Source organism: Alligator mississippiensis, chromosome 1 (genome assembly GCF_030867095.1).
Source record: "Alligator mississippiensis isolate rAllMis1 chromosome 1, rAllMis1, whole genome shotgun sequence".
Taxonomy (NCBI): domain Eukaryota; kingdom Metazoa; phylum Chordata; order Crocodylia; family Alligatoridae; genus Alligator; species Alligator mississippiensis.
Window position 1 is genome coordinate 48,054,073 of NC_081824.1, and position 25,285 is coordinate 48,079,357.

Consider the following 25,285-nt stretch of genomic DNA (forward strand, 5'->3'; position numbering starts at 1 on the left):
AGCCATGCTAACGAGATCTGCATGTTGGTACACACTTCCTATGCTGTGCTAATCAAAATAAAACCTGTTCTTGGTTGACATATACTTACCTATTTCAGTTTTACTTGCATAGTTGTGTGTAGTTTTTGTTTTTTTAAAGGACACAAGTTACATGGTTAATTTTTGAAACTTAGTAAAGATTTAAAAATGTTTGTAAACCTTATTCAATAATATAGTGTGGGGATTCCTGTTTTCATTAGTAATAGCTTTTTAAGTTTTCAGTTTCAAGTATGTGACCATTTCTCTTCCCTTGCATTGGAGAGAGACTGAACAGAGTAAGCTAAAGAACTTTTCTCTTAAGAAGCCATGATATTGCCAGAACAAATAGCTGTTTCCTACTATGTGCGCAAAATAAAGCAGGCAGAGAAAACAGTCCCATGTCATGGTTTTTTTGGTAGTGGTCTTCTTGTTATTTAAGGTATCTCAACCGTGATCACCAGAATTTTGGGCCATGCTTTGATATTGTTCAGCAATATTGTCCATCAGAATACTACCTTCTGTCACTCATAACCAGGGAACCAGGTTTTCCATTTCCCATGGAAAAACAGAGAAAGCCATGGATTTCCCCTTTTTATCAGAGAAAACGCGGATTTCTCCTTTTAGCAGAGAAACCCACGGATTCCCCACATTTGCAAAGAGCTCTTCAGGCTGGTTGAGCTCCTGCAACAGGGCAGGAAACCTGGCCCTGCCTGCAGGGGGAAGGGTGGGGCCTGAGGCCCTCAGTCAGCCAAGGCACACCTGGGCTTAGCTCAGCCTCACTCTTTGCTCCTGGAGCCTGTGTGTGTGGCTTGTTGGGGGCCTGGGACCCCTCTGGCAGGGTGGGGTGGGTTTGTAGGTCACAGCTAGGGGGCACTAACAGGGCTGGGAGGAGCCAGGAGCTGGCCCCACCCCTGCCCGAGCAGGTGGCATCAGTGGAGGAGCTGGCTCTGCTGCAGTTGCCTGCTGTTGGGGGCAGGGAACTGCAGACTTGGCTTCCTGGCCCCATAGTCCTGGCAGCTGGGGGCCCCCTCTGGCAGGGACTGTGGGGCAGGGACTGTGGGGGGGGGGGGGCGGGGGCAAGAGGCACAAATAGGGAGCGGGGGCTGTTGTGGGGGCACTTGAGGGACACCAGCAGGGCTGAGGTATGCTTTGGGGTACCATCGGGGGGAGGGGGGGCTTTTAATTTTAACAACAGATTTTGGGGGTTTTGTCAAATAATTTTTTGTTTTTGTTTTTTTAATCGGAGAAAACCAGGAGCCCTGCTCATAACTTTAGAGTGCATCTTTCCCTCTTCCAGTTTGATTTCATAGTTGTAACATCACAATACCACTTGCATCTCTGCAGTCATTTATGATATGCCTAGTGGGTACAGAAAATGCAAGACGGATTCAGGTCTTGTTAGCAGAATTCCTTTAGTGAACACTGCTTGCCTGCAGTGTCTTAAAATGCTTCTTGATTAATGTGACACACTAAAGCTATAGCAAATATGCCAATATTAATTTTATATTGGATTATTTCACTTACATCATGTTTGAAATCCGATTAGGATTTTCATCCAGAATTGGAGGGATTCTTCAGATAAACTCTTTAAAAATGGGGAGAATGGGATATTCCAGATTGCTAGCCTCAATGAAAGATGGTTGATTTACATTTCGAACTAGCAACGAAGCTTTTGATTCTGGCTCTTCTGTTTGGGATGTAAACTTTCACAATGCAGACCAATGCACTTTGTGGGGTATTACATTTGCAGTGCAAAGGAAAACAGTAAGTAGAAGAGAATTAGGTGGCACTTTTTACATTTCAGGGTGATGCTGCTAAGCATTTTGCCACTGGATGCTGAACCAATTGTTCAGGCACTGTTTTAGCTGCATATATATATAAAGGTGATTTACAACTAAGTTGCAAAGGAACACTTGGTACATTTATATGTATGGTAAAATGCACCAAGTATTCCTTTGCGACTTAGTTGTAAAGCACCTTTATAAGCAGGACTGCTGTGTTGAACTTTTTAAATGAGTGAAGACAAACCAAATGTGCAGTCAGTTTCCTCTAGAAAGTTATGACTAATTTTCATGAGGTATGAAGTTTGCAAGCAATCTGATTTTTGTGGAGTTAAATATCTTTTTCATGATAACTATATGGCAGCTAAGTAGTCCTGACACTGGCCAATTGAAGTCAAACACAAAAGCATTCTTTTCATTAACAGTTTAATAACAGACCTGACACAGTTGAATTACTTGTACATATCAACAGGAACATGTGGATGGGGAGGGAAATATATCTAATTTTTTTTAAGTGAGATTCTGTGAAGCTGGTGCTATGTAGAAGTGTTAGAGATGCATATACAGGCTGTATATTCATGTCTTACTGTTCTCTACTAGGCAGAAGCTGAAGAAGATTGTCACTCTGATCTGGTAAGAACTGATGACAATGAAAGGCCTGGTGAAGCCAATCTTCAGGTGTGTTTCACACTACAATTTTTGCTAAAAGTACAGCTTCGCCATGACATCAGCAAGTGTACTCCTCAGTCGTATCTAGTTATCTCTGCTTTACTGACATTTCATATCTGTTAGCACCTCAGGGCCACATGCACCAACATTTTTTGGGTCTTACTCATGCTTGAGAATCACCAAATTGTTAAGATTAATTATAGGGCCAAATCCAGACCTGTTTGTTACCTGTGCGGTCACCCTGGAAATTGTTTCTTCAGACAAGCTTGTTTTAATAATTAATACTGATCTATAGTGGATCTATAGTGAAGAGTAACTGTCTTCCATGGTATAAAGCTGGTATTACAATTTTATCCATTCTGTAAGTAAAGCATATTGTGTTCTGATTGTTGTTTGTTTGTTTGTTTTTGAAGGGTTATGTTTCTACATTTTTAGACCAAAAACATCTTTGGAGTTAAGGTTAAAGTGTACCTTCAGCATGTGTTTGAAAGAATTACAGTAATGGCGAATTCCTCAGGTTACAGTCTATTGTACCATAATACTTTCCATGTGAACAAGGGGAGGAATACCCATAAACAAGTGTGGAAAATCCATCTATGACTTGTAACTTTTTTTTTTTTTTTTTAGGCAGAGCTCCAAATGTTCCGAGCTCAGTGGATGTTTGAACTTACTCCAGGAGTGAGTTCTAATGGATCAGACACTCCGCCATGCAGGGCATCAATACGAGGGCCTGGAGGAAAGACTATAGATACCAAAGGAAAGCAGGAACTAGCAAAAGAGGAGAAGGTAGGAAAAAGATTGCTCCTTTTGTCAGTAGGCAGCCACTTTAGTTTTTGGCAGTGTCTATAACACTGATGCTGGTTAAACCAGTAACCTTTAAACCACGGACCAAGATTCTTTACTCTTTTCTCATACTTTTTGCTATAGACCCCTAAGCACATACCATCTTTTCTGATTCATGATTAGTTTTTGCCTCTTGCACCAAATCTACCTTAAAAAAACAAACTCCAGACCATCATCAGTTGTATTTCTATATAAAAATGTGTTACAAGTAGGTACGAAACAGCCAAAGAGCTTGAGTTAAGTCAATCACTAGTACGTTCTAATAAAGCAGCTATTTGGAGCATATTCTCTCCCATTCTTAAAAGGAGAGAAAGGTGGGGAAGGATGGGCATCAGAAAACAAAGTCCACTTCTTCACTTGTCTCCTGAGTTTCTTACATATTTCCTTTCTTGCTCCAGCCTTTTGCGACAGTTTGCAAAGAACTTGCAAGAGCACATTGCAGTAGTATGGTCCCTGTGATATTCTTGATGTTCCAGCACCCATATTTTTTTGTTGGTCTTATGTTTCTTTAATATGGCAGGCAAGCTAAAGCACAGACCCTGCAAAGTGGCAATCTTCTCTAGGTAACACTGTGGACTTCAACTTGTATCTACTACAGGCTGTCTTCCCCTTTTGCTAACCACAACTATCACAGGTGCCTTGTTCTACACCCAGAACTGCCAAGTATTTTTAGAACACTATTGAATTACTTGAGAATCAAAATGTCACTGCAAGTAAGCAAATGGTATATTTTATCATAGCCTAATCTTCATCCCTCCACCCCTTACCCACTCCTGTTCCCAGCTTTGGTGAAATGGGAACATTTTCCATCCGTTCTTGAAAAGCCATGAAGCTTTAGAACAGTGATTCTCAGCCACTGTGCCACAAGATCTTTTTAAGAGCGTTGCTCAATGTTAACTAAATAGGAACCCATAGTGTCAAACATTGACCTGTTGTGGTCTTTCTGAGTTCTTTGTAACAGAAAAATTGTTCTCTTATTTTTTCTGTAGTAAAAAAAGAGGTAGCAAAGAGCTGGCCTTTTCTGAGGGGAATCCTGAGTCTATAGAGGTGGGGAACAACTGCTTTAGAAAGTTAGATTGTGTAATAGGAAGGGTTTAATTTCCTAATCAAATTAAATCAAATTATTTTGGAACTGGAATAAAATCAGAATTAGACTTGCTCTGGGCTGGCTGGGAAATTCAGCTATAGCTAATAGAATCTGAATATCCCTCCACATTAGTTACATGCAGACATGTTATGGCAGTCTTCATTCTATGTACACTTGCCATGTTAGCTGATAATTCTGGCAAGTGCTGGGTATTTGTAATAAGTCACTGGTTTTGTGTTAATTTATTTTACAGGCAAAAGAACTGTTTCTGAAAGCAGTAGAACAAGAGCAAAATGGGGCCCTTTATGAAGGTAACACTCCTGTACTAATTTAAGAATTGCATATCTAGTATTTCTTACATACAGCTGATAAGCTATTTGTTTTACCTGCTGTATTGAGAAACTTTAGCAATGCGCTCTTAATTAATAGCTAGAGAACTGTAAAGAGTAATTTTAAGAAAAAATTTGGATCATTGAAGCACCTCATAACTAAATTAACTTGCTATAAAAGTAGTAAGCAGTGTTGAAGAGAAAGTAAATATGAACTTATTTACTGTCTGTCACAACATAAGAACTAGGGGTTATAAAATGAAATTAGTAGGTAGCAAGTTTAAAACTAACAAAAGGAATGTCTTTCATACAGCATGTAATTTAAAGTGTGAAACTCATTGCCTCAAGGTGCTTTGGAGGCTGATGTTTTAAATTAGATTCAAAAGAGATTAGTCAAGTTTGTGGGTTTTTTAGGGTGGGGAAGCCTGTGTATCACTAGCTATTGAGCAGGCGAGCTAGGGATACGAGCACAGGAGCTAGGGATACAGCCTCTGAAATCAGAACTTCCTAGACTTTAAATGCTGGAGGCTAAAAGTGGGAGAGGAACAGTTGGGGTTGGTGGGGAGGGGAAGGAAACCCTGGTCATACCCAGTTCACAGTCCCTTCTAGCACCCAGTCTGTCACTGTGACAGGCCTATCTGTGCCAAAGCTCATGGACTGTGGCCCATCACAAGAACTGTGAGCCTCCCTTAATAAGAGAGGCCACATCAACTAATTACTTGGGACAACAAAAAAGAAAATGGGAACAGGAGTGAGGTCACAGGTTAATAAGAGATTCAGAAGGGGACACAGAGCAGAGCACACTGGCCCATCCGCACAGCCCCTGAAGGAGTTGAGGGAGCCTTTGGACACCGACCACTGAAACTCTACCTGGAGACATGAGCGGAGACTGTGACACACGGTACTGGGCAAGATGGACCTATGTTCTGACCTAGTAAATGGCAGTTATGTTCTTACCTTAAGCTCAAGTAGTTCAAAACTCTGAATGTGAAGAAAGTATTATGAAGCCAGGCTAAGACTAAAATCTCAAAGGACTGGGAAAGGGTTCCAGCTTAAACACTTTTTTCTTCTTAAAGTGGGGAGCCTTCCAACCCTGCTGCTCTGCTCAGTGCTATCTACTGTCGTGTCCTTCTGCTCTCCCCTCACACCATGCACACACAAATAAGTAGTTACTTGGATATACAGGATGTTTCTATAGTCAAAAGTGAGTGAAAGGTAAAAGCTGGTATTTTCCAGGAGGTAACTGAAATGGGCCCTAAATTTTCTTTCCATTTCCACACTAGTCTATAAGCTGGAAACAGTCCCCAGACATGCCAGGACTTTAGTTTTTCATATTCAGTAGGTTTTTGCCTTTTACAGGCTCAGTCTTAGACCGGTTTCATTGCATTTGTACTGCCAAGCTGAGAAGTAGCATAAAATCATGTGACAAGGACATTTTCATTCTTTAGCACTAGCCATGCCTATTTTCAGTGTAACAGATTACATTTTTCCTGAGCACTTTTCCTGTTGCCCTAATAGCAAATCTGATGATCTTGTTTCTTTCATTACATCTGCAATTTGGCAAGAACTGCATAGCCTCTGCATGTCTTACAGTAAAGTGCCATTATGTGATGTACCATGTTCAGCGCTTATGTGGGTACACTTACCTGATTAAAGTTAAATCTGTTTATGTTAAATGTATCAAGTGTCTCCAAAAATTGAAGTTTCCCCTGTCAGGACAAAGAAGAATTAAACTGCCCTTTGACAGCCTGCTGCTGTTCCTGTTTCCTGTGGTACAAAAGTGGGAAAGAATTGACAAAACGCTTGTAGAAGGGGAATGTATATAGGCCCAGTTCAAAGTATTTACACATGCCTTAGTTCAAATGTTTAGTCCAGCTGAAGTCTGAGCTATTTGTCAGGTTATAACTTAAGGCGGCTATAAGATGTAATTTAAGGTTGGGCACATCCTTGGGTATGTTGCTAGATTGTGGCCTTCCCTAGACCATGGATCACAATTCCTGAAGAGTCATATAGTAGCTTGAAGGTGAAAAGGCCTGATAGGACATGTTAGTTAAAAACTTTGCATACAAAATATAAATTCAACTGATTAACCATTCTTCATGTCCTAGAAGACTACCAAGTTGACTCAGATGAGAGCCCTTCAAACACTTTTTGTTATATACTTTGTGATGAGACAGAAAACAAGCTGCACAAGCATCTGTATATATGTATATTCCTCACAAAACAGGACCAGTCTTGTTACTCTGCTAATGTGCAACAAAGTGCACTCCGCCTGTTAGATCTCATATCCTTTTGCACCTGTGTTTCTGCTGCTTGGCCTGCGCACAACCACTCTGATTCTGATCTGCTGCCTTGCTGCCTAGGGCTCATGAACCTTGGCAGGCTTCACTATCTTACAAGACCAGTCTGGTGTATGTGTGCAGAGCAGGTCTAATCCCACACAGTTTTACAGTTTATTCTCAGCTCACCAGTTAAAAATCAGTCTTCTGGGATGAGAGATTAATTTTGAATCCTGGCTGCAGTCTGTTTTGAAGCTTATAAGTGATTCCCACCCGGGCTCTCATTCCTAGAATAGTCGTAACCAGCAGGTTGTTCAGGATTCTGGGTTGGTCTTTCAGTCTATCCTGAAGATGTTCCACTTCATATAAATTTATGGGCCAAAGGGATAAATTGGGGCCAAGGGGATCACTACAGCCTCATGTCCAAGGCATTTACCTGGAAAGGGAGATTCTGCTTACTGTCCCTACGCCAAGGAACGTTTATGTAAAGTGTCACAGCTTTGCTGTAACAGGAAAAGCTAGACACCCCAGAATACCCAAAAACTTAGAAGTTGACAATTTCTGCTAGGAAGTAATAGAGTCTTTGCTTTAAGAAAGTAGTGACATGTCCTTCTGGCTTGCTTGGCTGGAAAAAAAAAAAAAATCACAGTCTGTCTTAAGCACCTAACTTCAGGAAAGGGTTCCCAACTGAATTTGGAATGCACGGAGGTTTCTCTGACCCAGAATTAAATGCCCAACTGTCTTATAGACATCTGGTTAGACCCCATCCCTTTCCTTCAGCTGTTTAAGCCAGCCAGTAGGAAAAGTTATGCCCTCTGCTGGATGGCTTCTTGAAATCCTTTTTAGGAGTTTAACTGTTGAGGAACTGTATATGGCAAACCTTTGGGTTATAAATTCCACTAAGCAACAAAGCATCTCAAAGTTGAGTGTTAATTCCTGTGTTCCCTATGCTGATTGCATGTTGCATCTGTCATTCAGTCTCTGGAGCTTGGTTCTAGCTACTGGGTAATTTGAAGACTGATTGTTGGCTTAGAAAGCAAAATATTATAGAGGTAAAAAGTGATTCAGCAACTTTGAAAGCTTCAAACTAGGAACACTTCAGAACATATTGTACTTAGAATCATAGCCATAGTACACTATGTTCAGAAATTATCTCAGCTAGAAGCTTTCAAAAGTTGTAACAATATTTAGAAGCCAAATATTTCATACTGAAAAATGAACCATAAGCCTTGAAAAGTCAGTAAGAGTTGATTTAAGTTGGCAGTATTTCATATACTTCCCAGCATCTTATTTATTTCTACAAAACGAGCAACATAAGGCACAAGCATCTACAGTAAACTCCAAGCTACAAAAAAAAAGCAGCATATCAAATAATTGCTCTGTTCTATTTAAGTGGCTGACAGGTAGTCTCTGAAAGTTCAGGAAAAGCAACAAATTTAGGTAGTACTTGGGATTATCTGGCTTCAGTTTGATCTGTTATAGAGTTTTGCACATGAAAAGCAGTAGCAAAAAGGAGGCAGCTTTTGAGGAGGTTGGTGTATTGCAAACTCATGAATAGTTCTGTGGCACTGAGAGTGGTCAGATAACACACACCCATAACATGGCATCTGTTGCTCTTCGATAACTATTTTCCTATACAAGGCTGTTGCTGAGAGGACCTGAAAATATATACTAATACTTTCACAGATCTGTTACAAGTAGTGAACTGCATTAAAAGCTATCCCTTGAATAGATTTTTGCATTATTCTTAGAGAAGTTTCTTTATAGGAACTTTCACACTTTGGGAAGTTGTGCATTCTGTCTTATGATGACTAGCTCTTTGAATAAAATACTGAATTTGTGTGCTTTCAATTTCACTTTCCATTCCTGGATTCTAAGCAGTTTGGGGTAGGGGTTATTTTTAAATCTCAATCAATCATTGATAAACTGCTGATATGACTTTTCTTTTCTTTTTGTAAGTCATATACTTGAGCCGTGTTCTCCTCTAGGACAGAACTTTTCCATGCAGGGGACAGAAGTGTGAGAACTGGGAAAAGACTTGGGTGCTTTGGAAGTGTCCAGGGATCTTTAATGTAAAACTGAGGTGCCCCCAGTGTTAGGGGTAGCTGTACGGGCATTTCAGGACCACAATTTTGGGTTTAAGTTAAACTTATTTGCCCCCTCTTGGAATAGGCTCCTAGATGGCTTGAAATTTACCAGCACTTCAGAGCCCCCTTTTTTTTAAAATAGCTCATCAATAAGGTGTGCATACTGTTACAGCTCACTGAATTGCTGTATTAGGGTCCCACTCAGGCTACTACTGATCTGAGGTGGCACCACCCCCTTTTTTATCCAGGTCACTGGGACACTACTTTGTGAGAAACTGTTTCTCTTTTTGATGCTGGAACCTTGCATTGAAAATGCCCTACAGCCTGGGCTGACCCCCTCCAGACATGTCTGACCTTTAGTTGTGTGGCTTGTGACTTTCAGTTTACCTGTCCAGGAACATATGATAGCTGAAGCACATAATACAGGTTTTGCCAAAGTGATTCAAAAGCTGTGGCACCTTAGACCAGTAGTTTTTTCCTTTGGCCTACAAGCAACGTTTGAGCAGGCAACATCGCAAACAGCAGCACTTTACTCAGTCAGCTTGAACAAGTGTTCTGTGTAGAAAGAAATGTGTTCTGTGTCTACAGATCTCCTGCTTTCTCATTTTGGTAATAATCTTCTTACATCTTCCCTACACCCTTCTTAACACCAACCCTCTTCATTCTCTGTACCCAACAGACCTCTTTTTCTAACCTCATCTAACCCAGTCAGAGTGGAGTTATAAAAATCCAAAGCAGACCTCTGTTGCATGCATTGAGAGATGAGTAGGTTTCAGTTACAGTCACAACTGGCATCAATAGCCAGGTCCTGGAAGAAGCCCCTTGAATCAGGAGAGATGATGCAGGGGCTTGTATCTGTTGCACTGCCAAAGAATTTGGCATCTTCTCTGGATGAAGCTGTCATGTCAGCCCCATCAACAGCCAGCTATTAAAACCTTCTAGGACCTCTTCTCAAGAATTACTGAAACCTTAGGTATGAGAGCATGGACAGACTCTTAAATTCTCAGCTTTCAAGTGCTGTCACGAATTGCCAGTGCTCCCATTAATCTGATTATTGAGGACTGACTGGATCAAACAAAGGGACGCAACCCCCTCCTAACCTAGATACAGATATCTGTAGCACAAGGTTTCTTGGGCTCAAGCTCACTTTGTTAGATGCTGTTAAAGGATGTGCATAAAGTATTGAGAGAGAAATTTGAATACAAAAGAAAGAACGCAGTGTGGGAAGGAGGAGAAGAAAGGTGGGGGCCTATGCTGGTGGAATCAAACAAGCAAGCAGTTAAACCCATGGACAAGTTGGGGTTCTGATCAGCTGCAGCTCTTTATGCCCTTCAAATTTAGGAAGTATTTCACTATATTGGTAGCATACCCAAGGAGGAAGGGAGGGCTAGTCTGTGTAGACATCAGGAATTCAGGCAAGCTTCCACTGTACTCTTTGCCTGTCTGCACTTTCAGGTGAACTACAAGAAAAAATTACTTGAACTTCTTTGCGCTGAGATGGAGTAAGAGCTGAGATAAATTCCACTATAGTGAAAGCTTACCTATCAGAGAACAGATTCCTCTTACAGGATAGACGAGTGATTGGAATAAAGCATGTTAACAGAAGTCAGGGACTTTCTGCAGAACATTTTATAAGGGAAAGTTAAGCACTGATTTAGTTTTGACTACTATGTAGTCACTGAAAGCATACAAACTCACTTGTTTTTTAGTTAAGCCTTCATGCCCTGTTATTGCTTTAATATGCTAGTTTATCCGTAACTTTACTTCATTACTAAAAGAATTCCAACTTGGATAAGGACTATGCAATAAATTTGTCAGACCTCACCCAACACCAGCACAAATCTAACCCCCCCATTCCCCTACAAAGTCTATTATTAAGTATCCTATTACGTCCCCATGGTGCTAAAGTAGTGGCTGCATCCTGGTTGTCTGAAGTGAGGTACCAAACTTCTAGAGGAGACATGAGCTTAAGATATTTGTGCTCAAAGTCCATGGGCTGGATTTATTTGATGGTAGTTAAAATATGGATTTTTCCTTCAGCTCCACATGGCAACAATGTGTATGCATCATTCACTGATATTGTCAGTTTCTGCCCCCTCTTATTCAAAAGTAGCCAGGATGCACAAGGGCTTTTTGCATACATACCCACCAATTTGAGAATTGACTCCAGCAGAAAACTTCATATCAACATTCTAGTTGCCCTTAAACACAGAAGAATAAATGACTATCAGCTCAACCAAAAGGATGAACACTTCAGGGATTTGTGGCTCGCGGAGCCTTATATCCCCAGATGGATAAGATGGTTTCTGAGTATTAACTTAGCTTCGTTCTTCACAAAAACAAATTGTGAGCAAGGACGGGAGCTATACTCTGGACCTATCCAGAGTCCATTAGTATTATACTGATATAGTTGGATCTCAAAAACCTCTCCTAATATGCACCGTACGCACCCCCGTTTTGTATCTGCTGCTTAAAGATGTTATTGCAGTAAGAGTGATAGCACTTTGAGTGACGTGGTTTGAGTAGGTGGACACAACGAGTATAAAAAAAATACAATGAAAAGCATCAGCCTGGTAAGCAAGTTGACAGAGGGTATAGGTCCAAAATCTTCCAAAAATTGTGGATCTTTTATGCTGACACAGTAAAGATGTGAACAGTTAAATGATTAATAGTTTAGCCAATAAGCCCAGTGATAACTGGTTGTAGCTTACCGGTTATCATTTAGCATGGGGCAGGGTGTAGTCCGGTAGGGAAGTGTAGGGGAGAAGGAAAGCTGTGCAGTGCCCCAGCAGGAACCAGAAGGCAGCAGGGCAGGTGGGAGAGAGGAAGGGGAGGGGGGACTAGTACCTGTAGCTAGGCTCTGTGGGCCCTGGAGTAGTTGCAGCTTCTCCGCCACCTGCCAATTTGCAGCACTGCAGTACTTGTCCCTATGCCTGGATAGATACAGCACCTTCTGTTCCTGTAGCAGCTGTTACTAGAGGTGCTTGCACACACCCCCACCTAGGCTGGACCTACAGCTGCTGTCGGGGCTGGCAGGGGCTAGGACTATGTAAGGGGGCATGGGATGGCATCCCCAGGCCTGTGATTCAGCCCTATGGCTATGCCCAGACCCAGAGATGACCCACCCAGTTTGTTTTGAGGCATAGCCCTAGGGAACTGCTGAGTCCCTGTTGTATGGGTGGGGGGGAGGTTGGAAGCACCTCACTGGTCCTTGGCCAGAGCAGCCCCACATGGACCAGGCTGGGGTTTGCAATACCAATTAATTGTTTAACCTTTGTAATTACAACAGGTTAAATGGCTAGTTTTTAAAATCAGTATTTACATCCTTAATACATAGATACCTTGTTATGCTATCATTAGCTTGTACACATTTGATTGTATTGGTTAGTTGCATTTCCTGATTACATATTTATTGTCAGGGATGTATGCCCTGGCAGGGTTAAAAATGGTAGATGCTGGGGAGGGTATGACAAGAGAGAGATCACTCTAGATCGGGGTGGCCAGAGTTACTCACCCTAGGAGCCACATCCAATCCTCCACCAAAGCTAGAGAGCGAGGGGATGGAAAGTGCTGAGCGACCCGGAGTGGAGGTGACCACCACTCCTGCCTTGCACTGCTGAGCCACTCCAGCTTTCCCCGCAGGGAGCATGCCCCAGGATAAGTGGCATGGCTGCAGCCCCCACCCCTGGGAGCCTGGTGTCCCTTAGAGCTGTCCTAGGGAGAAGTGGGTGGGGCTTTGGCAGAGAAGCCCCAGAGAGCTGCAAGTACTGTGCTGGCAAGCTGTGCACGACTTGTGAGCCACGGTTTGACCACTGTGGCTCTTGATATACCTTATTCATGTGCTCTTCTAAAACAGCTACTCCTGCCACTGTCTGAGGATACTGGGCTACGTGGCCCCACTATGGCACTTATGTTCTTGACAATAATTATATGCCAAGCATGTTCCCACAGTTAGGGAATACTGGGATTCTAAGCCAGAAGTTGGAACTTATTTTGGCTGGAGGGCTGCATAATGAGTTTTAGTGAGCTGTGAAGGGCTGCAAGAAACATTTTCAAAACATATTTTTGTCCTGATGTGTGTGTGTTTGCATAGTGTTTGCAGGTGACTGCATAATAGCTCAAAATAAAGTTTTACTCTTGTGTACTCTGTGTGTGTAGGGTTTGTGGTTGTTTGCAGAGGGGTGTGGGGGGATGGAGTGTGGGGTTTGTGGGGGTGCGTGAGAGGGGTATAGTGAAGTATGCGTGTGGGGAGCCGCCTCCTCCACATGCCCCCCATGGTGCACAGCTCCTGCAACCGCTGGCATCAACAGCAACTGGCAGCAGACCCTGTGGTGCTCATAGCCCACGCAGGTGGAGCCCCAGCAACTCAGCTCCAGCTAGTTCTGGGAACTGCACATGGTGGCCAGGAGGATGTGCACATGAGCAGCGTGGAGCCGTGTGATGGAATTGGGATGACCTGGGTTCTTTGCTCCTGCCATCCCTTGGGTGCAAGCTCCACATTCCCACCGGCCCCACACTCTGTGTTCCCACCCAGCTCTAGCATCCCACTGTCTGCCCCCATTTTCCTACCTGCTGCTCAGAGTGCTGCAGTAGGGACACAAGGAGGAGCTGCTGGAGTCCAGAGGAGCTGGGTAGTTCCCCAAGCACCTGCAACAGTGGCAGCAGCAGCCCTACCCAGAAGCTGTGCACACTGGGCGGGCCTGAGACTGGGGCCTTCCTATGTATGAGGGTGGGAATGTAGCATACAGCACTGACTGGAGTAGGTGGGGCTCAGCCCCATGTGGAGCATGACAGGCAGCTGCAGGCTGGGCCAGCTACAGTTAATTTGTGGGCACCTGCCTTTGGGGTGGATGAAATAGCCTGGTGGGCTGTATTCTGATTGCAGGCCATATTTTGTCCATCCCTGATCTAAGCTGCTTTTATTCAATCTCAGCACATCATTAATTTAACTTGTTTTAGGTTTTTGTTATCTTGTTCAGCACAGAGCTTAAACAGGCAGGTATAATGTATCACTACTCTACAGTTCCCTATTTAGTTCCAGCAGCTACAGCTCACTCGCATACCATCTCTTTAAAAGGCTTCACTAATTTAACTCTTTTAGCCTGCCCAACAAGGCCTGCATCTTGTCCAGGCTTTTTTTTACCCTTCAGTCAAATAGGTTTAGCTGGATGTAATTACTTTTACCAACTCTTAATGCTCATTCCACCAGAGCTCAAGGAGCATCCTCTTCTTGCTTCCAAAAATCTACAAGGCAGTTAGCTACAACAGCATGTGTAATACAAGAAAGATCATTCACTTGATTTGATGAATTTCAGTAGAAGTATGTGTGTATACTAGATTTGGGAGATTCAGTAAAAGTGGGTGTGTCAATAGGTTCTCAGTATGTGTCCCAAATGTCATCATGTATCTTGAAAGAATGCTGTTTGCCAGTCACCTTCAATGAGATTCTAAAACCTGCTTTTATAAGTCTTCAGCACACACAAGCTTCTGATTTGAGGAAACCATGGGAGGGATTTGGCCACTGGCACATGTGCATGTCCCTGAAGAGTTGAGTTGGATTTCACATGCCCCTGCAATGGGATCTGTAATGGTTACACTTGCTGAACTGTAGTTACAATAAAAGTTAGGTAACTATTCTTTCTATGTAGCAGCATGATTTTCCCATCTAGTTCAGAGACAATATTGCTATGAGCCTCGAGTTAGCGGATTCTTCTAATTTTAGACATCCATTTTCTCTGGGTACTACAAACAGAAGGGAGTGTTCTCTGTTTACCTGCCAATCCTGGAATCTTACCTGCTGAAGGGGAGAGAGAAGCAAAGGCCCTCTTGAAATTTCCATTGGTTTCCTTGCTTCTTTTGCACTTTTAAGTGAAACCTCCTTAGTGCCTTTCCTTGCCTACTTTCGTGGTTATTCCTTTGCCAGTCAGCATTAGTGAAGTTGACTTACTACATATGCATGCCCCCAATGTCAAGAGGGCACTGAATAGCACCCGTCTTCACTCTGCTGCAGTTTTTTAATATTCTGAACATCTGAAAGCTTCAGCTACTGGAAGCCCATAGTGTGTAATCGCTGTCCGTCTACTCGTACTCTGTTCATATTTGGAAAAGTGTTGCAACCCTGTAGCTTAGCATCCAAGATAAGATTTATGGAGTGCTCAGTAACTTTGAAAATAAAATGGAGGCCTTTGTAAAATAAGAATATATGACTTAGCTCATCCATTTTGGTTAACATCATGGCTCATTTTTAGCCAGAGAATTGATTCTGTACATGCCGATAGCTTTCATAGATGTGAACTTTCTTCTTCAAGTGTACAAATAGCTTTTAAGGTCCTGAAAATTAAAGTATTTAGCAAGGCTGTCTTCCTTGCTCAAGTTTAGTTAACATGTTAATCAGTTTAGTTTTAAGTTGTTTAGTAAAGAAACTAGTAGCCAGGAAGGTGTGGGAGTTAATGTTGCTCCACTCTACATCCCAAAGCTTGGCTTTATTTTAGCTGTAATTGTTGCAGTTTGCTACAGACAAGCTGTCAAGCAACCCAATGTTGATACAGTGGGCATTAAACAAGTTTCATGTAATAAATATTATCTTTATTTTCAGCCATCAAGTTTTATCGTCTAGCCATGCAACTTGTACCTGATATAGAGTTTAAGATCACCTACACACGGTTGCCGGACAGTGATGGAATTGGAAAGAGGTAGTAAGTATGAGAGTGTGCGCTATTCAGAATCAGACTTAGGCATTTTATTTCTAGTGTACATATACTTGCTATAGTGCCACCCATGTGTTTATAAAGTTAGCAAAAGCTTGAAAAACAGCCCTGTTGAATTTATTTTAGTACTATAGAAGGTTCTGCAGACCCTTTAATGGGCATAGGAGCCATTAAAGAAGAAGTGATGTGAGGGTCAGTGTTTAATGCTTTTAGAATCAATTAAAAAACAAAACAACCCCCCCCCCCCAAACTTATCCCGAATGATTAAAATGGCTTAGTAAACAGTAGTGATTTAGCAATTTAAACATGTAACACCCATCTTATTACTTTGTATTTTACATTTCAGATTTGTCAGTTGTACAGCTAAAGTAATCTTTAGGTTAGTACAAGTTAAGCTAATTTTTTTTTAAAGGTACTCTATATTATCAGAGTTTGTCTGCACAGAAGCAGTTTACATCAGAGCAGGGGTAGGCAACCTTTGACCTTAGTATCTGGCTGCTTGTGTTGGAGTTGGATGGACAGGCCCTAATACTCCACCACCACTACTGTTTCTCCCCGTGGTAGCACAGGGAGAGCACCTGCAGCAAAGCTGCCTTCATCTGAATACCGCAAAGGCCCCACATCCACAAGCTGTATCCAGAGGTTCTGTAGGTCAGATCCAGTCTGCAGACCATACGTTGATGACCTGTTCATTAGAAGTACTGTCTTTGAGCTACCACAACCACAGCATGAAACATCCCTTTGAGCAATTGGATTAGCAACTGAGGAGTTGTAATTTGAACTGCTCTGTCCTCATAATTAGATCCAATATCAGCAACCCTTGAGCTTCAGACAAGTTTTTGTCCCAAACTAGGGTAAAAGCTAGGTAGATTACACTTAAACCAGCACTTACCTCAGCTAGGATGTGTGTGAACAGGAGCTAAGTTGGGAGAAGAACCTCATGTTATAGCTTGAGCCAACAGAAAAAAAAAAAAACCATAGAAGATTCTGTTCTTGTAGGCAGATAAAGATACAGCTGGGAAGCATCCTTACAAAAAAAGGAAATAGAAGAGCTCAGGTGTTTTTCTGGGTATCTAAGTTAGTATTCTTATTATAATATTGAATGCCTTGCCAGCACAAGCTGTTTAGTACAAGTCCACAAAGTAGGAACGTGCTTGGTTGCAAAGTCTTATAACTTCTTTAGATTCCTCACCTTTTCCCAGTTATTCACCTTTACTCCTTTCAATCTAGTACCAACTATGTAAGCTTCTTAAATAGTTTTTAATAGCTCCTCCCTGACTCCAGGTGGAGCCAGCTTCTGCTGCTTCCCCCCTTATATGTTTTATAAAAGTGCCATAATTTTAACTGATTAAATAGCAATACAGCTATTAGTATTTCTGCTTTCTAAACTGAAAACTTGTATAAGTTCTCTACATCATTGCAAGGGAAAGAGCTACATTTAACTAAAATGCATTATTGAATTGGCTGTCTCTCCTGCTAATGCAAGGTGAGTCACAACTGTTTTATCAATTTTCCCTCTCTTGCATGGCAATATGTTACTGTGGTTTAAAGTGTGTCAGACTCACTAGCAGCTTGCTTTTAAAAATATTTTAAGAGCCTTTTATCAGCTCTGTAGCTATATAGAGATCTCCCCCCAAGTTTCCCTAGTTAAACTTTCTTATAGCACAACCAAGCTAAAAGAGAATTAAAAGTAATTCCCTGAAATTCTTGCACCTGTGCTATTTTGACAGCTATCTTCTTATTAAGAAGAGCCATGTGTGAGTGGTTACTTGCATTCATCTGTGTACGACAGCCTCATTATAAAGAACCCAGATTTAATCTTTGGATTGCATTAATGTTTTTCAGTGTATTAGGAATGTATATTTACTAATTAATAGTAATTAGTTTCTACTGCAATCTTGTTTACTAACAATTTACACTTTAGTATGTTTAATGGCCCGATGCTGAACAAGACTTGTCAAATCATTTCTTCTAGGGGATAGGTGGTGAGGAAATCCACAAAGGGGTACAGTTACCTCATACAAATGGTCAAAAAATTCCTTAGCTGCTTTAAATGCCACCTTGAGTTATGTGTTATAAAAATATAACTTTCCACTAGTATTGCTGTTATTTTTTTCACATAGATCATCTTGGAGAACAAACAGTAGTTTCCTATTTGCCTCTTATGTTCTAGTACAGTTCTCCAGTGACTGCTTTGCAAAAGTTGCAGGTGAACATGTCAGTTTGAAAAAAGAAACTGTTTAGTTTTGAATGTTTCAATTACTATCAAACTCCTGTTTTAGCAAAACCTAAACAAACTGCATTGGATTTCTGAAATTTAATTTAAAGGGAAATTAGATTTGGATTAAAAACTCTTAAATACAAATCAGAAATACTTAGGAAAAAGTTAGTTTGAAGAGTAAATAAGTATATCAGTTATGTTTTTTTCCAGTCTTACATTTTGTGTGATGTTTTTTCTCCTTTCTGTAGCATTGAGGATAATGAAGATGATGGCAAGATGGCTGATCTTTTGTCCTATTTCCAGCAGCAGCTCACTCTTCAGGAATTTTCAGTCAAACTTTGTCAGCCTGAGCTTGATGTCAGTCAGACTCATATCTCAGGTGTGAGATCTGTTATGTAACAGATACATGTAACATAACATTGTAGAGGAGAAATGTTTGGAGATATTTAAGCCCAACTTCATTAGACCATTCCTTGTAAAATTTACATTTGCCTTACTAGTAAGTGATTTAAAGTATCTAGTTGATCATCATTATTATAACTAGAAATATTGCAAAAATGCATATCAACTGGTTAAATAACTCTTCATGTCCTTGTCTCAGTGCTGCAAGCTACTTACTGTGGGCAGATGTTATATAGAGCACTTCAAAGGATCAGAGCCACACTTTGAAATTTGCTTATTTCAAGTGACGTATCTTTGGAACTAGCCAGTTATCAGTCTTGAGAAGGACAGAATTTGTTTAGAGATGTGAAATAGTTCCCTTTTTCCTGGCATATGTTAGTCTGCTACAGTTTCATAAGTATGAATAAAAGTGGCTTGTGTTATGGAATACTATATATTTTACATTTGGTGGTGTAGTGTTTCTGATCCTTTTTATCAAATAAATGTTTTCATAGTTGTTTATAAATGAATACATTCATACACAGATTAAAATACTGTATCCAGGGGACCTTTTTTTAATATTACCAAGGATATTTGAGTGCTTCCAATCTTAAAATGGAAATAATTTGGGAGGGATCTATTTTGTACAGGGCAAGCACGTGCTCTCTGAAAATCAGGCCCCTATACAATATTCTATATGGCCCTTGTAATCACAAGTCACTTTTCAGAATCTTGGCATGATTTCTTCCTCATCTTCTCAAGGAAGCAAAATAAACCTATGTGATCTCTCCAAGTCAAGCACAAGGAAAACAGGACTTCATTAAAACTATGGCACTGTTTGTATTATTATCGTCATCATCATCATCTTTCACTCAGACCATTTGGAACAACTGTTTCTTCTCCAGACGTTCTTGTACAAAGCTATCAAGAAGTTGTGTTCCTGTATCAGAAGACTAACTATCAGGAATTCCAGGCTTAACCAGAGGAGGGCTGAAAGCTATTTCCCCTTTAGTCTTTTTGCTGTTTTGCTATTATTCTGTTTTGCTGTGTTGGTTAGACTGAAGTCACTTCATCAGCTGGTATGGTCACTGTTGGTCACTTCTGCAGCAGTTACACACCCCTTGAGTCCTTGATTAGAAAGTAGCAAGGATGTGGGAAAGAAAAGAATCTGCTGTATGGTTGACCCACCCCATATCCTGTGATCATTTTTTTTTGTTAATAGCATTAGCACCGAAAGCTAGACTCAGGATCTAAATGAACTACATACTATAATGATCTAAATGAACTACTAAATGATCTAAATGAACTACTATACTATATGTACATAAGAGCTGTCAGCTTATAGCTTATTTCCCCTTCATTGGTGTATGTGTATACTTTATTGAAAGCAATTTTATAGCATCTTTATGTGTATATATAGCTATCATCTGTACTGCAATATCAGATTTATAGTTGCTAGCATAAGCAGGATTTTCTGAAGTATGCTACTAATGGTATTTACAAAAGTACCATCTACTGTATTAAAATCTAATTTTCCAAATGCAGGGAAGGCATGATTCCTGTGCTGAATTTAAATATCCAAAGTCCTGATGACTATATGAAATAATCTTGTGTCAAAATAATCAGCATCCTCCCCCTTCCCTTCCACCCACCCTATGGGAAAATCCAAACTAAAAGAATGTTTTTCTCTTCTAGAAAGCAATTAGTGTGTGAAAGTATTTTAAATTTTAGTAAAAAACTTTGCAGTCTTAAGTACAGAATCTGTTAGTGGTGGCTACTGCTATACCCCCTGTACTTTGCCAGGTGTTATCATCAGAGGAGCTCTCAGCATTTTAGACCAAACATCTCAATTGCCCTAGTCAATAAATAAAAGATGTGTATATATAAGAATTTTTCCTCCCACAGGCCATAGAAAACAGCAGCTGTTAAAAACCTATAGCAACACCTTCAATATGCAGATATTGTACTAAAGATAATACCTAGGTGAAACTGCAGAGAGACTCTTAGGGAGGCAGAAAGCAATCGGGGCAATTGTTATGTAGCGTCTTCCATCCAAGCAATGACTTGGCTTAGTTTGTGATATCAGTGCATCACTTTTGATATAAGATGGTTGCATGGAACAAGCAGTTGTTTAAATTAAATGTTGTTTTATCAGCCATTTTGCATGTATAAGGAACTTATTATATGCTAACGCCTGTGGCTTCATAAAGTCAACTGATATAATAGTTGTCCCCTGAAACTACATGCATTTATAATCTAAAACCATGCTATAAAATGTTTTCCTTTGATTTATAATATGATAATATGAAATCTTGTACCATACTTTATGTAATTAGTAGACTATTCCCATTCAAATGCCAGTGGACAATTGTTCTCTAACTACTTCTGGAAGACTAGGTTTTAGTTACTCCAAAAGATAGGGGTTAGAGAAATAAGTTCTTTGCTACTCATGTTACCTTCTGATCTTTTGATTATTTTCTGTTCACAGTGCTGCCTATGGAAGTACTAATGTACATTTTTCGATGGGTGGTTTCCAGTGACCTGGACCTACGGTCATTAGAACAATTATCTCTGGTCTGTAGAGGATTTTACATTTGTGCCAGGTACAGATTAAACTTTTTTTTCTGCAGTAAGATATTGTCTCCTGTTCTCAAGGTTCAAGAACAAAGATCTAACAACCTACCCTTTAATCCCATTCTTTAAAGTGGTTATTAAACGAAGAATGTAGTCAAGAGACACTTATATAGAAAACTTACCATTTTTAGAAATTTGAAAATTTCAGGTGGCAATTACTTTTAATGTTGTTTATAAAAACATAACAAACAAAGTTAATCTCAGTACATTAACAGCATAAAATAATGTTTATTCCCATGTAAAGAGTTTGACTTGTCAAAGTATATGAAAGTCCACTAGACAGAGACCTGTAATAAATTTACAGATCAGATTATCCTGTGTAAATTTTTTTTGCTATTCGACTGCTGTATCTTTTGGTCTAAATTCTGCTTGCCTAACTCGTGCAATCCCATATTAAAATCCTGACAATTCTAATTAGGTGCTTGAATACTTTACTGAATATTATGGCATAACTATCTGGATGAAGTATTTGGATGGACAAACTACTTCTAATAGTTTTTGATTTTTGAATGAAGGTTGTAAGGAGTCATCAGATGCATGACATCCCTGCAGGTGCCCCTATTTAGCCATCACAGTGCTTAGAAATTAAGTACCTTTCCCCAGAAGAATGTTCCAAAGAGGCAGAATTAGGTGCTTAGCATCTTCATGTAGTCAAGTAGCAACTCTTCATCAGTGTTGTCAGGATGACATACTGACGTTTGAGACGTCACTCGGATTGAATTATGATATTGTATTTTGAGAAGAGAAAATGGCTTTCTGACTTCTTAACGATTCTAAGTACTATCACTAGGTGAATTAGGAATTAAGAAATCTAAGCACCGAAGAAAACAGTTTTTACATGTGTCCCTACCCCATTCACCATTATATTATTAAAGTCACTTTGTGTTGTTCTTATTTTGATAGAGGAGTTCAGCCACATGCAGTTAACCTATGATTATTACTTTTCTTATTAGGGATCCTGAAATCTGGCGTCAGGCCTGTTTGAAAGTATGGGGCAGGAGCTGTAATAAACTTGTTCCCTATTCCTCCTGGAGGGAAATGTTTTTGGAAAGACCTCGTGTTCGATTTGATGGTAAGATTTATTTTTGGTAATTCAGATGACTTTGCTTCCGTTCGTGATTGTGCTAAGAATAAGGTTGCATATAAGACAACAAATGTTAGACCATATCTGAATTCAGTTTTCTTTTGAATATTCAGAATGTCTTTAAAATCAGTTCTTCCTCTTTAGATAACACGATGTAGCTGGAAACTTATAAATCCATAGTTTCCAAGCTTTTAAGTTTGTATGATTAAGATTATATATATTTCAGGTTATTACTTTCTTGTTCTTTCCACTTCTGTAGGTGTTTATATCAGCAAGACCACGTACATACGTCAAGGAGAGCAGTCTTTAGATGGTTTCTATAGGGCATGGCACCAAGTGGAATATTACAGGTATAACTGTATTAAATACAGGTCACAGACAGGCATGCATTCCTATTGATAAGAATATTTAAAATTCTTACCAGTAGAAAAATAGGCTGGGAGCTGTAGCGTTCTAGGTCCCTGGTAGGCGGGGTACACAGGTGAGTTCTTCAGCCAACGGATGCTGTCTGGGCCACCCCTGTCCATAGGGGAGCCCAGCACTTGACAGCCTGCCTTCTCCCTTGCCTGGGAAGGGGGCAGGCTGTTAATAGGTAGCCCCCGGGTTTTTAAATTGTTGAGTGTGCAGCCCAGATGGGCTGCACATAGAGAGATTTAAAGCCAGGGGCATAGGGAATCGGACAAGTAGAACCTCCCCCATTCTAGTTCCTAGCTCCCCAGCTTCTAAATTGCTGGATGGCACACACTGCATCAAAACCCCATAGGGCCAAATCTGGAAGAACCTGCCTGCCCCAGTTCCCAGCACTGCTGCCTTTAAAATTACAGCCCCTGCCACCAAGCTGGGTGGTACAGGCAGCTGGGGGAAGCCAGCAGGGTCCAGAATTCTGTTTCCCAATTCTGACGTTACCATCCCTCTTGCCCAGCTGGCAGTCCCTGACTTGGGGAAGAGGCAGGGAAGAACAGTAGCTGCTGCCTTCCCTTCCTGGACCCATTCAGGAGGGAAGGGGAGCAGCAGGGCAAAGTCCCCAGCCCATTCCCCAAACTGGTTAGTCTTCAATCTAGGGAAGAGGTAGAGAGCATTGCCCTGTTGCTTCCCTCCAGGACCGGTTCAGGAGGGGACTGTACAGGTTTTTCTTGTGAAAGAGTTTCTCTCACAAGGAAGATCTTCCAGGTTAACACCTGAAAGATCTTTCTCCTGAAAGGGGCATGTTTCCCTCATGAGAAATTAAATGAACACTTGCATGCTTGCAGTTCCCACTGGGAGAGCAGTGATTTCTCCTTGTAGAAATGTAGCACCTGTGGCCTGAATGGCCTGAATGTGATGTCTCTAAGTACTTTCTAAGTACTTTCATTAATGTGTTGCAAACAATTGTTCTGCTGATTTCTGTGAAACTAGAGTTCACCTGTGCACTGTAGGTATCTAAGCACTCTTGTGTTTCTAAGATTGGGGCCTCAAGGAATAATAGAGCGCGTCAGTAGAGATGGGTGTAAAAACACATTCCTTCATTTGCATCTCCTCTTCATGTGGCTGTAAATAGTGAATGTTGCCCATGGAATTTTCCCTCTTTCCAAAATTATTCCTACCTTTAAGTGTCCATAGTAATAATGCTTAGCAAAGGAAAGATCAGTGATTTAACAGGGATTAGCTTTATACCTATTCAGAATAATCTGGCAGCAGATTTAGATGGGATTTTTTTTTTTCAACCTCCTTAGATTTCTGAGATCATTTTACCCATTCACAGGGATGCCTTTCTTAACCTACTGTATCTTCTCATTGTACTGGTCCCATAAACATGTTTTCTGCTGCTGGATCTTCTGATTGGATAATATCTCATCTCCAGGTTTTCACCAAATCCTTCGGTTATCTATATAATCTGAAAAATATCAGTGGGACTTTCTGAATTTTAACATCTCAATTCTGAGACTCAGGGTGCAGATGAATTATCAAACACATGTTTTCATATTAACAGGACTTAAAATCTAATCATAGTTACCTCAGTAGATTCTGGGGGAGAGGAGTTTCCCCAAAGTGATTTGAGTTTCATTTTGATTTCTGGTTAGTAGTTCCTTTTCTAGATCCTTTATCTGATTAAAGAGGACACAAGGGGTGCATCTACATGAGATACTGACTGTGCAGTAGCCTAATAATACTGCACAGTAGCGTGTCACAGCACAGACAGTGCTAATATGCTACTGCACAGTATTATTAGGCTACTGTTCAGTAGCATCACTTAAAAGACATATGCTGACGTAAATCTGCAGTAACCGCTGTGTAACAGTATCTCGTGTAGTGCCCAAGGTCCCAGCTTCTGTCCCTGGGCAGAACTTAGCATGGTTTTGATTTTTTGGCGTCTGATGACCTGTTTCTATGGTTTTGGCAATATATGATTAATCTGTCCTACCTATACTTTCTTGAGATGATCCCTATATAAGAAAGAATAAGATAAACTACAGTAAAATCCCTGTTATCCAGCATGAGTCGGGAATGGGGGGTGCCAGATATCTAAAAATGCCGGTTACCTGAGGAGCGTGGGTTTCTGGATGGATGTGGAGCGGGGAGGGCAAAGGAGGAAAGAGTGGTGGCGGCCGAACGTGGAGCAGGGCATGGGGGCTCGCAATGGCCACACACAGAGCAACAACCTTGCAGGGTGGTAGGCGGTGGCGGTAGTCACCACATGCGAGTTTCCCCTCACCCCGCGTTCAGCTGGCCGGCTGGAAATTCTGGTTAGTAGAGTGTTCCAGATAGTAGAATGCCAGATAACGGATTTTACTGTACCTCTGTTCTTTAGATTTATATTGTACAACTGTGTTTTTGCAGATATATGAGATTCTTTCCGGATGGTCAAGTTATGATGCTAACAACTCCTGAAGATCCTCAATCAATTGTTCCTCGTTTACGGACTAAAAATACAAGGTGTGTTGAAATTTCAGATTTGACTTTCTATTTGCTTCAGTTTGCCCACTCAGCTGCCCACATATCTTGGTTTCTACGTATTTCTGAAGACCTGGTCAGCTCACCTTATCCTCTGATCTTTGGCTTGGTAAAAAGCTTAATAGAAATATCATTAAGAATAGGAAACTGTTGTGCTTGAATATGTCCTTTTAAAGGATTATTATGCAGGCGTAATTTGGAAGAATCTTGACAGATTGAAGAATTGGGCTAGTT

General features: G+C 40.8%; 1 protein-coding gene across 4 annotated transcripts in view; it reads left to right on the forward strand.

Moving 5' to 3' along the window:
• FBXO9 (F-box protein 9) overlaps positions 1-25,285 on the forward strand; it is a 34,658-nt gene that overhangs the window by 3,599 nt on the left and 5,774 nt on the right. The window contains exons 2-10 of one of the 4 annotated variants that reach the window (XM_006262409.4): positions 2,400-2,477; positions 3,096-3,254; positions 4,652-4,709; positions 15,689-15,788; positions 18,270-18,400; positions 20,891-21,005; positions 21,990-22,108; positions 22,380-22,470; positions 24,938-25,033. In XM_006262409.4, the coding sequence (XP_006262471.1) occupies positions 2,400-2,477; positions 3,096-3,254; positions 4,652-4,709; positions 15,689-15,788; positions 18,270-18,400; positions 20,891-21,005; positions 21,990-22,108; positions 22,380-22,470; positions 24,938-25,033 (947 nt within the window). The remainder of the gene's footprint in view (positions 1-2,399; positions 2,478-3,095; positions 3,255-4,651; positions 4,710-15,688; positions 15,789-18,269; positions 18,401-20,890; positions 21,006-21,989; positions 22,109-22,379; positions 22,471-24,937; positions 25,034-25,285) is intronic. The other 3 variants (XM_006262411.4, XM_006262410.4, XM_019497241.2) reach the window with 3 other exon arrangements.